The sequence below is a fragment of the Sitodiplosis mosellana genome, unplaced genomic scaffold (assembly GCF_009176505.1).
Source record: "Sitodiplosis mosellana isolate CC-2019 unplaced genomic scaffold, AAFC_SMos_1.0 Smas_scaffold_5547, whole genome shotgun sequence".
Lineage (NCBI taxonomy): Eukaryota > Metazoa > Arthropoda > Insecta > Diptera > Cecidomyiidae > Sitodiplosis > Sitodiplosis mosellana.
Genome location: NW_022600789.1, coordinates 1 through 11,966, shown reverse-complemented (window position 1 = coordinate 11,966; position 11,966 = coordinate 1). Strand labels below are relative to the sequence as shown.

Genomic DNA, 11,966 nt, shown 5'->3' with positions numbered 1-11,966 from the left:
TAGCACTGCAGCATCGATGCTCGAGTGGATGATTTTGGCGATTTTTACATCATCGGCGAATAAGGAAATGAACACGTCGTCCATTTCGTCCACTATGTCATTTATGAACAACAAAAATAGTGTGGGTCCGAGATGACTTCCCTGTGGTACGCCAGATGATACGCTGAATTCGTTCGAGTCGCTGTTTCCATACTTGACGAATTGCGTTCTGTTTGACAGGTATGATTCAATCCAAGCAAGAAGATTGTCTGGTAGATTGAACGATCTGAGTTTCAGAATCAATCTCTTGTGGTTAACTCTGTCAAACGCTTTACTGAAATCCGTGTAGAGAACGTCCACTTGCGCACCTGAATTTATGCCTCTCTGGGCATAGTAGGTAAATTCGGTGAGATTAGATGCAGTGGATCTGGATTTCATAAAGCCGTGTTGCTTTTTGGTGATTTTGTCCTGTATCAGTGACAGAAGTTTGACGTTCACCAAATGCTCAAAGAACTTCGCCACAGTTTGGAGCTTTGCAATGCAACGATAATTTTCAATCTTTGATCTCGCCCCCTTTTTGAAGATGGGTGATACACTCGAGCGCTTCCATTTGTCAGGAAATTGGCCAGTTACCAATGATTCGTTGAAAATCTCAGTGAGTGGAGCCGCCAAATGACTCGCACAGTTTTTCAATATCAACGGGTGCATACCATCGGGACCCGTACCTTTCTTTGTGTTCACGGCTTGTAGCTCTTCAAGCACAAAATTGATGTCGAGCTGGAAATCCTCAGTTTGCTGTGACTCATCGGTAGGCGATTGTTGAACGCCTTGAGACGTTGAGTCATCGTAGTTACTACTGAAGAAATTAGCAAATAGGTTGGCCTGTTCAGTTTCGTTTATTGTGCGCACATCACCAAGTTGCATGACTTTTGGTTTGTTGTCAGTACTCTTCTTCGAGTTTACATATTGCCAAAATCTCGATGCATCATGCTTGAGCGAGGATTTCATTTTCTCCACGTATGTGTTGTACAGTTCCGTGTTCAGTTTATCAAATTCTCGTGATGCCAAAATATAATTCCACTCAAAGTACGGTTTAAAGCCAGACCGTCTGTAACGTTTCCCTGCCTTATTTTTCCTATTTTTCAGTGTTATTAGGAATTTATTTTTCCATGGACACTTTTGTATCGACTTGACGATGTAAGTAGGCACAAATTTAATAATTGCATCGTCCAAAGTGTCGTGTAGCAAATTCACTTTCTCAGTGATTGTCCTTCCATGAAATAATGCGGTGAAGTTTATGCTTGCTAGGTGTTCATTCATACCTGCGTAGTTGGCCCGCTTGAAATTGAAAGCCTTTGTAGTGATATTGGCTTCGGTTGTGTCGTTTCCATGCCATTCAAATGTGGCCAATATCGGTGGATGATGACTTTCAATTTTTTTCTTTAGTGCGTTGGCCTTATCAACACGTTCAATTGTGATGTTGGTGAAATCATTTGTAAAAAACAAATCCAATAGGCGACCCTTTGACTCATTTCGTACATGATTCACCTGATGGACTCCCATGCTCATGAGTCCCTGGATAAAAGTGGCCGTTGATTCTGGTTGAAATTTTGTTGGAATTAAAATGTTGTCATTGTCGCTATCGATTGACCATTCCACATGCGGCATATTAAAATCACCAACAAAAATTAGAACATCTTCTGGATCAGATGCTATTTGATGCATGGCCTCTAAGTGTGAGTCGTAAATTGATTGCGGTGAATTTGGTGGAATGTATGCACAATAGATGTAGATAACGTGTGATTTGGTACTGGCTTTCACACAAACATATTCCAAATCGTCAGCACCGGCAATTTTAATCTCTTCACTGGAGAATTTTTCGTTTTTAGTCGCAATTAGTACCCCACCGCCACGTTGAAATAGTCTGTCCCTACGAAAAACGGAATACGAATCGTCAAAAAATTCAGCATCATAAATATCTTTTCTGAGCCACGTCTCAGTCAGAATTATCGTATCGTAATCGTAGGAAGAGGCGCCACAATAGAAGCGCTCTTCTTCGGGACAAATACTAAAACAGTTTTGATAGTAAATTTTTGTGAAGAAAGCGCAATCATCCGATGTGGCATGATTTACTACCATCTGTTGTGATAGCCTTGTTGATTTCCTGCGCAGTGATCGTTGAAGCAGGAGCGATGGTAATTCGGCTTCACTTGCGAGCAACAGCTCTTCTGGCACAGATTTGTACGTGCTTGCCGGCGTTTCCTTTGTGGATGCTGGTTCTTGGTGTGTCTCCAATTTGTTTGCTGGGCGTACGCTTTGCCAATCCCGTTTTTTGGCTTGGAGCTATCGATTGTTTTGTTTTGTTTCGTAGTTGGATTCGATTTCTCGGGTTGCTTTTTGGTGCCAATCAAGTTATTTGGCTTCGTCCGGACATGAGAAGCGGATTTTCGGCCAATTTTAGGGGCAACCTTTGACACGAATTCTTTTGCGGTAACGCCAGTTGGCCAAACACTACTGAACAAATCAACATACTCAGCTGGCACATCCAGTTTGAACGAGACGAAAGTTGGGTTTGGCACCTTTTTTATGTTTGGTCTCAGACTGGTGCAGGTCACGTTGTCAGTGAAGGGACGGGTGCTTTCGATCGCCTTCAAGTGACCAGCAATAACTGAAATATCAGTCACCGGGTTGAATGGACTGATGTGCAATGACCGCATAGTTTGTTTTTTCCCACTGGCTTTTTCGGGGACAATACCAGTCGAATTCGTCGGGACAACAAAATCACACAAATCAACTGGATTTTTATTTTCGGAGATCACATCATCAATTCTTCGTCGTTTCAAACCCCCGCGTGGACCCGTATTTACATTGAAATTTGTGAGCGGCGAAGAAAAATCAGTGTGTTGAGTTTGTTGTCGTTGTTGACACAAAATACCATCGTTTTGTGCTTGTGTTGATGAGCCACCAGTCGATTGGAGTTCACTCGTATCCATATCAACTTTATGTTGATCGTCAGTTGATGCGGATGGCATGGTGGTGAAATCCAAGTTTAGTCCATCCAGCATTTTCATTATCGGGACAAGCTTTGTTTTGATGTCAGCAAGTTGTTTTTTCAGTTCAATGCATTCTGTGCACGTCATTATGTAAGGTTATGATAGCTACGTAAACACGGGAAAAAAAAATTACACAGAAAAAGACAGCAAAAAACTGATTTGCAAACAAAACTTGATAAAATATTAATGAAACAGGTCTTAACGAACAGATTAATACATAGCTCAATATTGATATACGATCAAATATAATATAAAATTAAATAAAACTGAAGACCAAATGAGTATTGAAAAAAATAAACATGTTTCGGTGACAGCTGTCAAAACATATGCACGGTATAAGTTGGTAGCCATACAACATTGCAGTACTCAAGATGAGACTGAACCAGTGCGTAGTATAGTGTTTTGAGCGTTTGAACGTCGGTTATGTCGTAACAAAATCTTTTGATGAATCCCAAGGCTGCTGTAGCTCTCGAGGTGACCGCGTCAATGTGCTGTATAAAGCTAAGCTTTTGGTCAATGATGACGCCGAGATCTTTGTGGTCCCGTACGCACTTGAAGGTGAAATCACCGTATTTATAATTAGTGTCGATGATGTCCTTCCTTTTTGTGGTGATTGTAAGGACGGCACATTTGTCAAGGTTCAGGTGCAAATTGTTTACGTCGCACCAAACCTTTAGTTTGTCGATGGCTCGCTGTAACGCTTCCGCATCCGTGCTCGAGTGGATGATTTTCGCGATTTTTACATCATCGGCGAACAAAGAAATGAACACGTCGTCCATTTCGTCCACTATGTCGTTGATGAACAACAGGAATAGTGTGGGTCCGAGATGACTACCCTGTGGTACGCCAGATGATACGTTGAATTCATTCGACTCGCTGCTCCCATACTTAACGAATTGCGTTCTGTTGGACAGGTATGATTCGATCCAAGCAAGAAGATTGTCTGGCAGGTTGAACGATCTGAGTTTCAGAATCAATCTCTTGTGGTTTACTCTGTCAAACGCTTTACTGAAGTCCGTGTAGAGAATGTCCACTTGCGCACCTGAATTTATGCCTCTCTGGGCATAGTAGGTAAATTCGGTGAGATTAGATGCAGTGGATCTGGACTTCATGAAGCCGTGTTGCTTTTTGGTGATTTTGTCCTGTACCAGAGACAGAAGTTTGACGTTCACCAAATGCTCGAAGAACTTCGCCACAGTTTGGAGCTTAGCAATGCAACGATAGTTTTCAATTTTCGATCTCGCCCCCATTTTGAAAATAGGTGACACACTCGAGCGTTTCCATTTGTCAGGAAAATGGCCAGTTGACAATGATTCATTGAAAATCTCGGTGAGTGGAGCCGCCAAATGACTCGCACAGTTTTTCAGTATCAACGTGTTCAAGAACATATTGTTAAATTCAGCATATTGTTCATACAAAGTCCAATCAAATTGGCATTTGTTTAAATTCATATAAAGTCCAATCAATTGGCATTTCAGCATTTTTCATAAAAAAAAAACAAGGTTCAATATTCGAAATTAAAGGCAACGAACCATATCTAGCAATTAAGCATTTTTGGAATAACTGTTCAAAATTAACAACTTAATAAAATTCAGTTCATTTTGATCGCTCACACAAATTTGACGTGATTTTAATCAACTCTTAATGTTAGCAATAGCAACATTTGGTCCTTCGACTTAAAAAGAATACAACGAAACTACGACGAAAATTTGAATTAAACCACGATTTACGAACAAAAGTTACAACGAAACGATAAAATTTGAAAAGTGTTTTTTTCTCCCTTACGATTTCAAAAAAAATACATTTGAAAAATGCCTAATTCAGGCTCTGGCGACGAAGACGAAACACAGATCAGTGGGGAGCTTGCCGATCAAAAAATTAGATTGGAAAAGTTGAAAGACTTTTGTGTTAATTACACAAAAGATGGCAAAGACAGAAAGAATAAAGTCGAGTATTTTGAACGGCGTTTGCAATTGTTGGCTGAATGGAGAAACACGTTTGAGAAAGCTCATAACGACTTGATTGCGAACGAAGCGGATAAGGAAAATGCATATTTCGCTAAGAATCATCATGAAAAGGCTTTTACCAAGTGCGACGAAATGCATGATACAATAACAAAGGACTTGGAAACATTTAAAGCAAAACAAACAAAAACGAAAAAATCATCCACGACCGGCGCTTCGACATCCAAAGCGGGCGCTCCGATTCCATCACCGCGTGAGAACGAAAATCCCAAAAAAATTCATATCGTCGAATTTTTGGATAGCGATGATGAAGAAACGATCGAAGATCAACTGGACATCGAGTCTCAAGAGGAGGTTCCACCGACGGTAGCAGTATTGAGATACCAAACGAAAGAATTATACGATGTGGTAAAAATGATACAAAAAAACGAACCATCGACTCAAGGTGAAGCCAACGCCCAGTTAGAGCAGTTGAAGACGGTTTGGGCTGAATTAAGAGCTACGTACAGACAAGTAAAGGTGTCAGCAGAAAGAGTTTGGTGCAACGAAATTCCATTCCACGAAATGCAAGAAAAATTTATGAAATTGTGCGGAAAATTAAATGATGTGAAAGAAAAATCGAATCAAAAATCAAACGTTGAATTACCAAAAATAAAGCTACCAGAGTTTAACGGTGAAAAAGATGACTGGCGCGAGTTCAAAGACCTTTTTGGAAAAATAATTCACGACAACAATTCGATTTCGGACGCATTAAAAGTGCAGTATTTAAAGTCTTGTTTAAAAGGAGAAACATTGAAAAAAATCAAGTATTTGACACCAGAAGAATCAAATTATCAAGACGTGTACAATGTTTTGGAACGACGATATGGCAATAAAAGAGAAAATGTTGGCAAGTTGATTGATAAAATTCTTGAATTGCCAAACCAAACAGTTGAAACGAGCAGCAGCCTACGCAACATTTACGATGTAACGTACGAGTGCATGATGGCGATCCGTAATTTCGATGTGAATACTGAAAATTGGGATCCGCTCGTCATTCACATTCTAAAGAAAAAGTTAAGCAAAACAACTTTAATCGACTACGAATCCAAATTGGTCGATATTCGCGAGCTACAACAATTATCCGACTTCTTAAATTACATCGAGCATCGCTTCATGGCATTGCTATCAGCTGAAGGTGGACATGAAAAATATGACAAAAAAAATGAAAATTTTGAAAAAAAAATCAAAAAAATCGACGATTCACCAACGGCATTCAAGTGTACATTTTGTGATAAGCCTCATTCTGTCTACAAATGTTTTGAATTTAAAAATAAATCAGTGAAAGAACGAAGTGAATGGGCAAAATCCGAAAAAGTGTGTGTTATTTGCATTCAAAAGCATGACGGTGAATGCAAAGCTAAATTCAATACGTGCAAAACATGCGGCAAGAAACATAACACCTTGCTGCATTTCGAAACAAAAAAAGAAGCAAACGAAAAGAAAACGACACTGCTCACGACGACCACTATTAATGAAGCAACGAGCAGCAAAAGTAACGAAACATCGCAAGTTCAAGTATTGACAACGACAAAAAATACAAATAAATTGTTAGCAACGGCATTTGTGAATGTACTATCAAAAAACGGCGAAAAAGTGCTATTAAAATCGGTAATCGATGGTGCCTCACAGGGTGCTTTAATAACTGAAAATGCATTCCAAAAATTGGGTCTTGACTCAGACAGTGTGAATGCTGAAGTGCAGGGTGTAGAGGGACGTAAGTCGACCGCTGGTAAAATGACAAACCTTACACTGCGACCACATTTTTCTGATGATTACGAACTCGAAACCGAAGCGCTTGTTATGAAAAAAATTACAAACCTATCATATTTTAAAGACGATTTGAAGCGTTATGATTACCTTCAAAATCTTTTGTATGCAGATCCAACGATCAACGACGAAAATGAAATCGATTTGCTGTTGGATGTCGCGGCATTTACAGCAATTATAAAAAACGGCCTAATCAAGGGGCCGATCGATGCTCCGATTGCAGTAAATAGTGAATTGGGCTGGTTGATAATGGGCCCAGAAAAAAATGAAGCACGCAACACTCCAATAAAAATTACATCATTGATTTCAAATATAGAAATTGAACGAGAAATTTCGAATTTTTTCTTATCTGAAGATCTTGAATGCGTCAATAGTGATGAAAGTGAAACAGAACCGAGCGATGAAGAGCGTTGTCGTGAAGAGTATTACGTAAAAACAACAAAAAGAGACGACGACGGCAGATTAAATGTTTCAATGGCATTTACAACTGAAAACGGACCATGTCTCGGTGATTCACGTAAGATAGCGTTAGCAACTTTATTCCAATTGGAGAAAAAATTCGCGAAAAATCCAGAATTTCACAAACAATACGTTGCAACTATCAATGAATCCATTGAGTTGGGACATTTAGTGCTGGAAAAAAATCCACCAATCGACAGCCACTACATTCCCCACCACGCAGTGTTTAAAAATAGTACCACAACCAAGCTAAGACAGGTGTACAATGCCTCGAACAAAACGGCAAATGGAAAATCTTTGAACGAGCAATTGGTTGTGGGAAAAATCGATCAATCTTCAATCTTTGAATTGATCATGCGATGGAGAGAGCCAAAAATCGCTGTCATAGCAGATTTAGAAAAGATGTACAAGCAAATTCGCTTAAACGAAAACCAACAACATTTACAAATGATCCTATGGCGAGAATCTTGCGACGAGCCGATAAAAAGTTACAAAATGACGACAGTAACATTTGGTTTGAAGGATGCTCCATATCTTGCCATTAGATCTTTACACGAAATTGCTCAAAGGGTCAAGGAAAAATACCCACGAGCAGCGAAGGCAATTTTGAAATGCTTTTATGTTGACGACTATTCGGGTGGGGCCGAGACGGTTGATGAAGCATTGTCCATTCTACGTGAAATGAAGCAGGCATTTGATGAGTACGGCTTCAATCTGAGGAAAATCGTCAGTAATTCGCCTGAATTACTTGAAGCTATCCCTGAGTGCGACAAAGAGCAAAATGTAAGCATTGTCAAAGTGCTTGGAATTCCATGGAACCCGAAAAATGATGAATTTGTATTCAACATCAAATTAAATATACACGAACGGCCACGAACGAAACGACAACTAGCTTCAGAAATAGCAACAGTGCAATACGATCCGTTAGGATGGATCGCACCGGTCATCGTCAAAGCGAAAATTTTGCTTCAAAATGTGTGGAAGCTAAAACACGAAAATAATAAACCATACGCTTGGGATGATGATTTACCGATCGAAATTGTGAATGAATGGATGAGCTACAAATCGCGATTGAGCGTAGTAAATTCAATTGTGATACCACGGTGGCTCGGCACAGCAACAAAAATGAAGGTGGAATTGCATGGATTTTCTGATGCGTGTGCAAAAGCAATTTCGGCCAACGTCTACATTCGATTCGCAAGTGAAGAATCGATTCGAGTGGTGCTGATAGCAGCAAAAACAAAACTGGCACCCATCAACGAGTAAACAATTCCAAAATTAGAATTGTGCGGAGCGGAATTGTTAACGAATTTAGTGAAAGCTACGCGAACGAGAATGAGTTTTAACATCAACGCAACAATTTTATGGAGTGATTCAAAGGTGGCCTTGGCGTGGATTAAATCTAATCCACAAAAGTATAAAAAATTTGTCGCCAATCGAATCAAACGTATCAACAAACTGAAAAACGTCGAGTGGCATCATATCGCCGGGAAACAAAATCCAGCAGACTGCGCATCGCGTGGAATTTTTGGTGACGAACTGGCTAATCATCCACTTTGGTGGTTCGGCCCAGCAATATTACACGAAAACACCGATATTATTTACAACGACGACTTAAATTTTGAAACATCGAAAGAACAAAAACTGAATGTATTGCTTGTTCAAAGTGATAAAAGGTGTTTTATCGACGACAATTTACCATTAGTATCTTCGTGGAACAAAATGATAAGAGTGTTCGCTTATGTGAATAGGTTTATTTGTTACACACGAAAAATGAATGTAAAAAAATATGAAAAAGGTACTCCGATTACAACGACCGAGCTAGAGCAAGCCGAAACGAAAATCATTCGAATCGTACAGCATGTGTATTATGAAAATGAAATTGAAAAATTAAATAAAAACAAAAAAATTGAAAAAACCAGTGAACTTCTAAAGTTGAATGTGTTCATCGATACGAATGGTCTGTTACGCGTGGGTGGTAGAATAAAAAACTACGACATACCATTTAACACCAGACACCCGATTTTAATTCCAAAAAAAAGTGGAATCTCAATTTTAATCATTCGTGATATGCACAAAAATAATTTTCACGCTGGCCCAAGGTTGACCGAATCACTTATCCGACAGAAATATTGGATAGTCAACGGTCTTTCGGCGGTAAAAAAACAACTCAACGGGTGTGTCACATGCCGTAGACACAACCCAAAAACAATGCAACAAAAAATGGCAAATTTACCTGCGGTTAGAACAACAGTCGTAAGCAAGCCATTTACAAACACAATGGTTGACTTTACGGGAGCAATTTTCATCAAAACATCGAAATTCCGAAATGCAAGAGTAGTAAAGGCGTACATTTGCATTTTTGTATGTATGTCAACGAAAGCGTTGCACGTTGAGTTGGTCAGTGACATGTCAGCTGACGCATTTATTGCTGCACTACGACGTTTTATCGCGAGACGGGGTGAAGTAAAAGTGATATTCAGCGACAATGGAACCAATTTTGTGGCTGCAAATCGATTATTAAACGAATTAAGTAACAACGAAAATGAGGAATTCAACACGCGAATTTCAAACGAATTGTCAACACAGAGAATAACATGGAAATTCTCACCACCGGGCGCACCACATTTCAATGGCCTGGTAGAAGCTGGCGTAAAAACAGTAAAAATGCATCTAATGAAAGTGATGGGAGAACAAAAATTCACATTCGAAGAGTTAACGACGATTCTAGCGCAAATTGAGTCGGCAGTTAATTCAAGACCTCTGACTCCAATTTCGTGTGATGTAAACGACATCCAAGTGTTGACGCCTGCACACTTCCTTATAAACTCACACCCAACAGCAATCGCCAGCGAAAACTTGGATGAATGCAAGATCAGTTATCTCGACCGCTGGAAAAGGGTACAACAAACGGTACGTGAGTTCTGGGAAAGATGGCAGTGTGAGTATTTACATACGCTGCAGCAACGAAAAAAATGGCAAACGATTAAAAACGCCATAAAAGAAAACGACATTGTGCTTTTAAACGATCAGTCATCACCCGTGGGCCAATGGCCCATGGGCCGAGTCATTAAAGTACATCCAGGCCAAGACGGACTGATAAGAGTGGCAACGATAAAAACATCGCACAATACTTTGACACGTCCATTAACAAAGTTGGCTCCACTTCCGATCGACGATGCCAACGAAATACCAAACTCATTAACGATTGAAAATGATTTAAAAAAATCTACCAACCGTACTCAAAATATGGGTACATCTTCAATTACGGCATTACTGACCACCGCAATGACAATAACGCCAGTAAATGCAACTACGTCCGCAAAATCCATTGAAACAACAACGACAACGATCATCGGAGTATGCATGTGTTTAACATTCATCGCATGTGTACTCATATTCTCAAAACAAATACGAAAACTCGCAACGTCGGCTATGTTAATTTTCGTAATGGCCATTTCAATGTATTGTCCAGCGGCAAATGCAGCTCCATTACCTAGTTCTGGGTTTTGGATAGCCGGACAATACGTTGACAAACTGGAAGCCGAAGACAGGCAAATGCAAGAAAGAATAACAAAATTGACGAACGATACAATCACAAGTATCGAAGGAATCGACGATAGCGTGTCAGAAGTAAAAACAACGCTCAAAATTTACATAGCATTGAATATTTGTACGAACATGATCATCCACATCGTCATGAACTGGTGGAGATCGCACAAACGCAACAAAAACAAAAAAACATTGAAACGTCTGGAAAAATGCGGTTGTATGCACTGCGTAAACCAACTACATTCAAAAAAGCGCTTACGTTCAGTAAAATCCGAGAACCACTGTAGGCAACAAATACAATCAACCAGCACAACAGCCGAAGCTACGATTGTAGATAAAAGGGAAATCAAATTTCACGATACAAAAAACGGACAGGCACTAGTACCCCGAGGAATGAGACACACATCCGTAGAACATCGTGCTAAAAACAACGTATCGATCATAATGCCATGGGAAAAATAACATTAAATAAGATTCTTCCAATATGACATTTTCGTTTAAATCGGATGAATGAAATTTTAATCACGAAATCAATACTATTTTTTTTTCTCATTGTAAATCAAAATATTGTTTAAAATTCTAAATTGTTATTAAATTTGTTTGTTTATATCAAAGTTTGGCCCGGGAGAATGTTCAAGAACATATTGTTAAATTCAGCATATTGTTCATACAAAGTCCAATCAAATTGGCATTTGTTTAAATTCATATAAATTCCAATCAATTGGCATTTCAGCATTTTTCATCAAAAAAAACAAGGTTCAATATTCGAAATTAAAGGCAACGAACCATATCTAGCAATTAAGCATTTTTGGAATAACTGTTCAAAATTAACAACTTAATAAAATTCAGTTCATTTTGATCGCTCACACAAATTTGACGTGATTTTAATCAACTCTTAATGTTAGCAATAGCAACACAACGGGTGCATACCGTTGGGACCCGTACCTTTCTTTGTGTTCACGGCTTGCAGCTCTTCAAGCACGAAATTGATGTCGAGCTGGAATTCCTCAGTTTGGTGTGACTCATCGGTAGGCGATTGTTGAACGCCTTGAGTCGTTGAGTCATCGTAGTTGCTACTGAAGAAGTTTGCAAACAGGTTGGCCTGTTCGGTTTCGTTTGCTGTGCGCACATCACCAAATTGCATGACTTT

At 39.4% G+C, this 11,966-nt stretch overlaps 2 protein-coding genes across 2 annotated transcripts; both read left to right on the top strand.

Annotated features, from left to right (window-relative positions):
• Window positions 1-4,843: 4,843 nt before the first annotated feature.
• LOC129572810 (uncharacterized) lies at window positions 4,844-8,530 on the top strand. Its single transcript, XM_055452912.1, has 4 exons — window positions 4,844-5,509; window positions 5,654-6,173; window positions 6,318-7,034; window positions 7,161-8,530. Exons 1-4 carry the CDS (start codon window positions 4,844-4,846, stop codon window positions 8,528-8,530), a joined length of 3,273 nt encoding a protein of 1,090 aa, XP_055308887.1.
• Window positions 8,531-9,544: 1,014 nt separating this feature from the next.
• On the top strand, window positions 9,545-10,897 carry LOC129572809 (uncharacterized; the record flags this gene model as incomplete). Its single annotated transcript, XM_055452911.1, has 2 exons — window positions 9,545-10,177; window positions 10,298-10,897. Coding segments are annotated over exons 1-2 (1,233 nt in total), but the record flags the coding sequence as incomplete, so codon positions are not given.
• Between the last annotated feature and the right edge of the window lie 1,069 nt (window positions 10,898-11,966).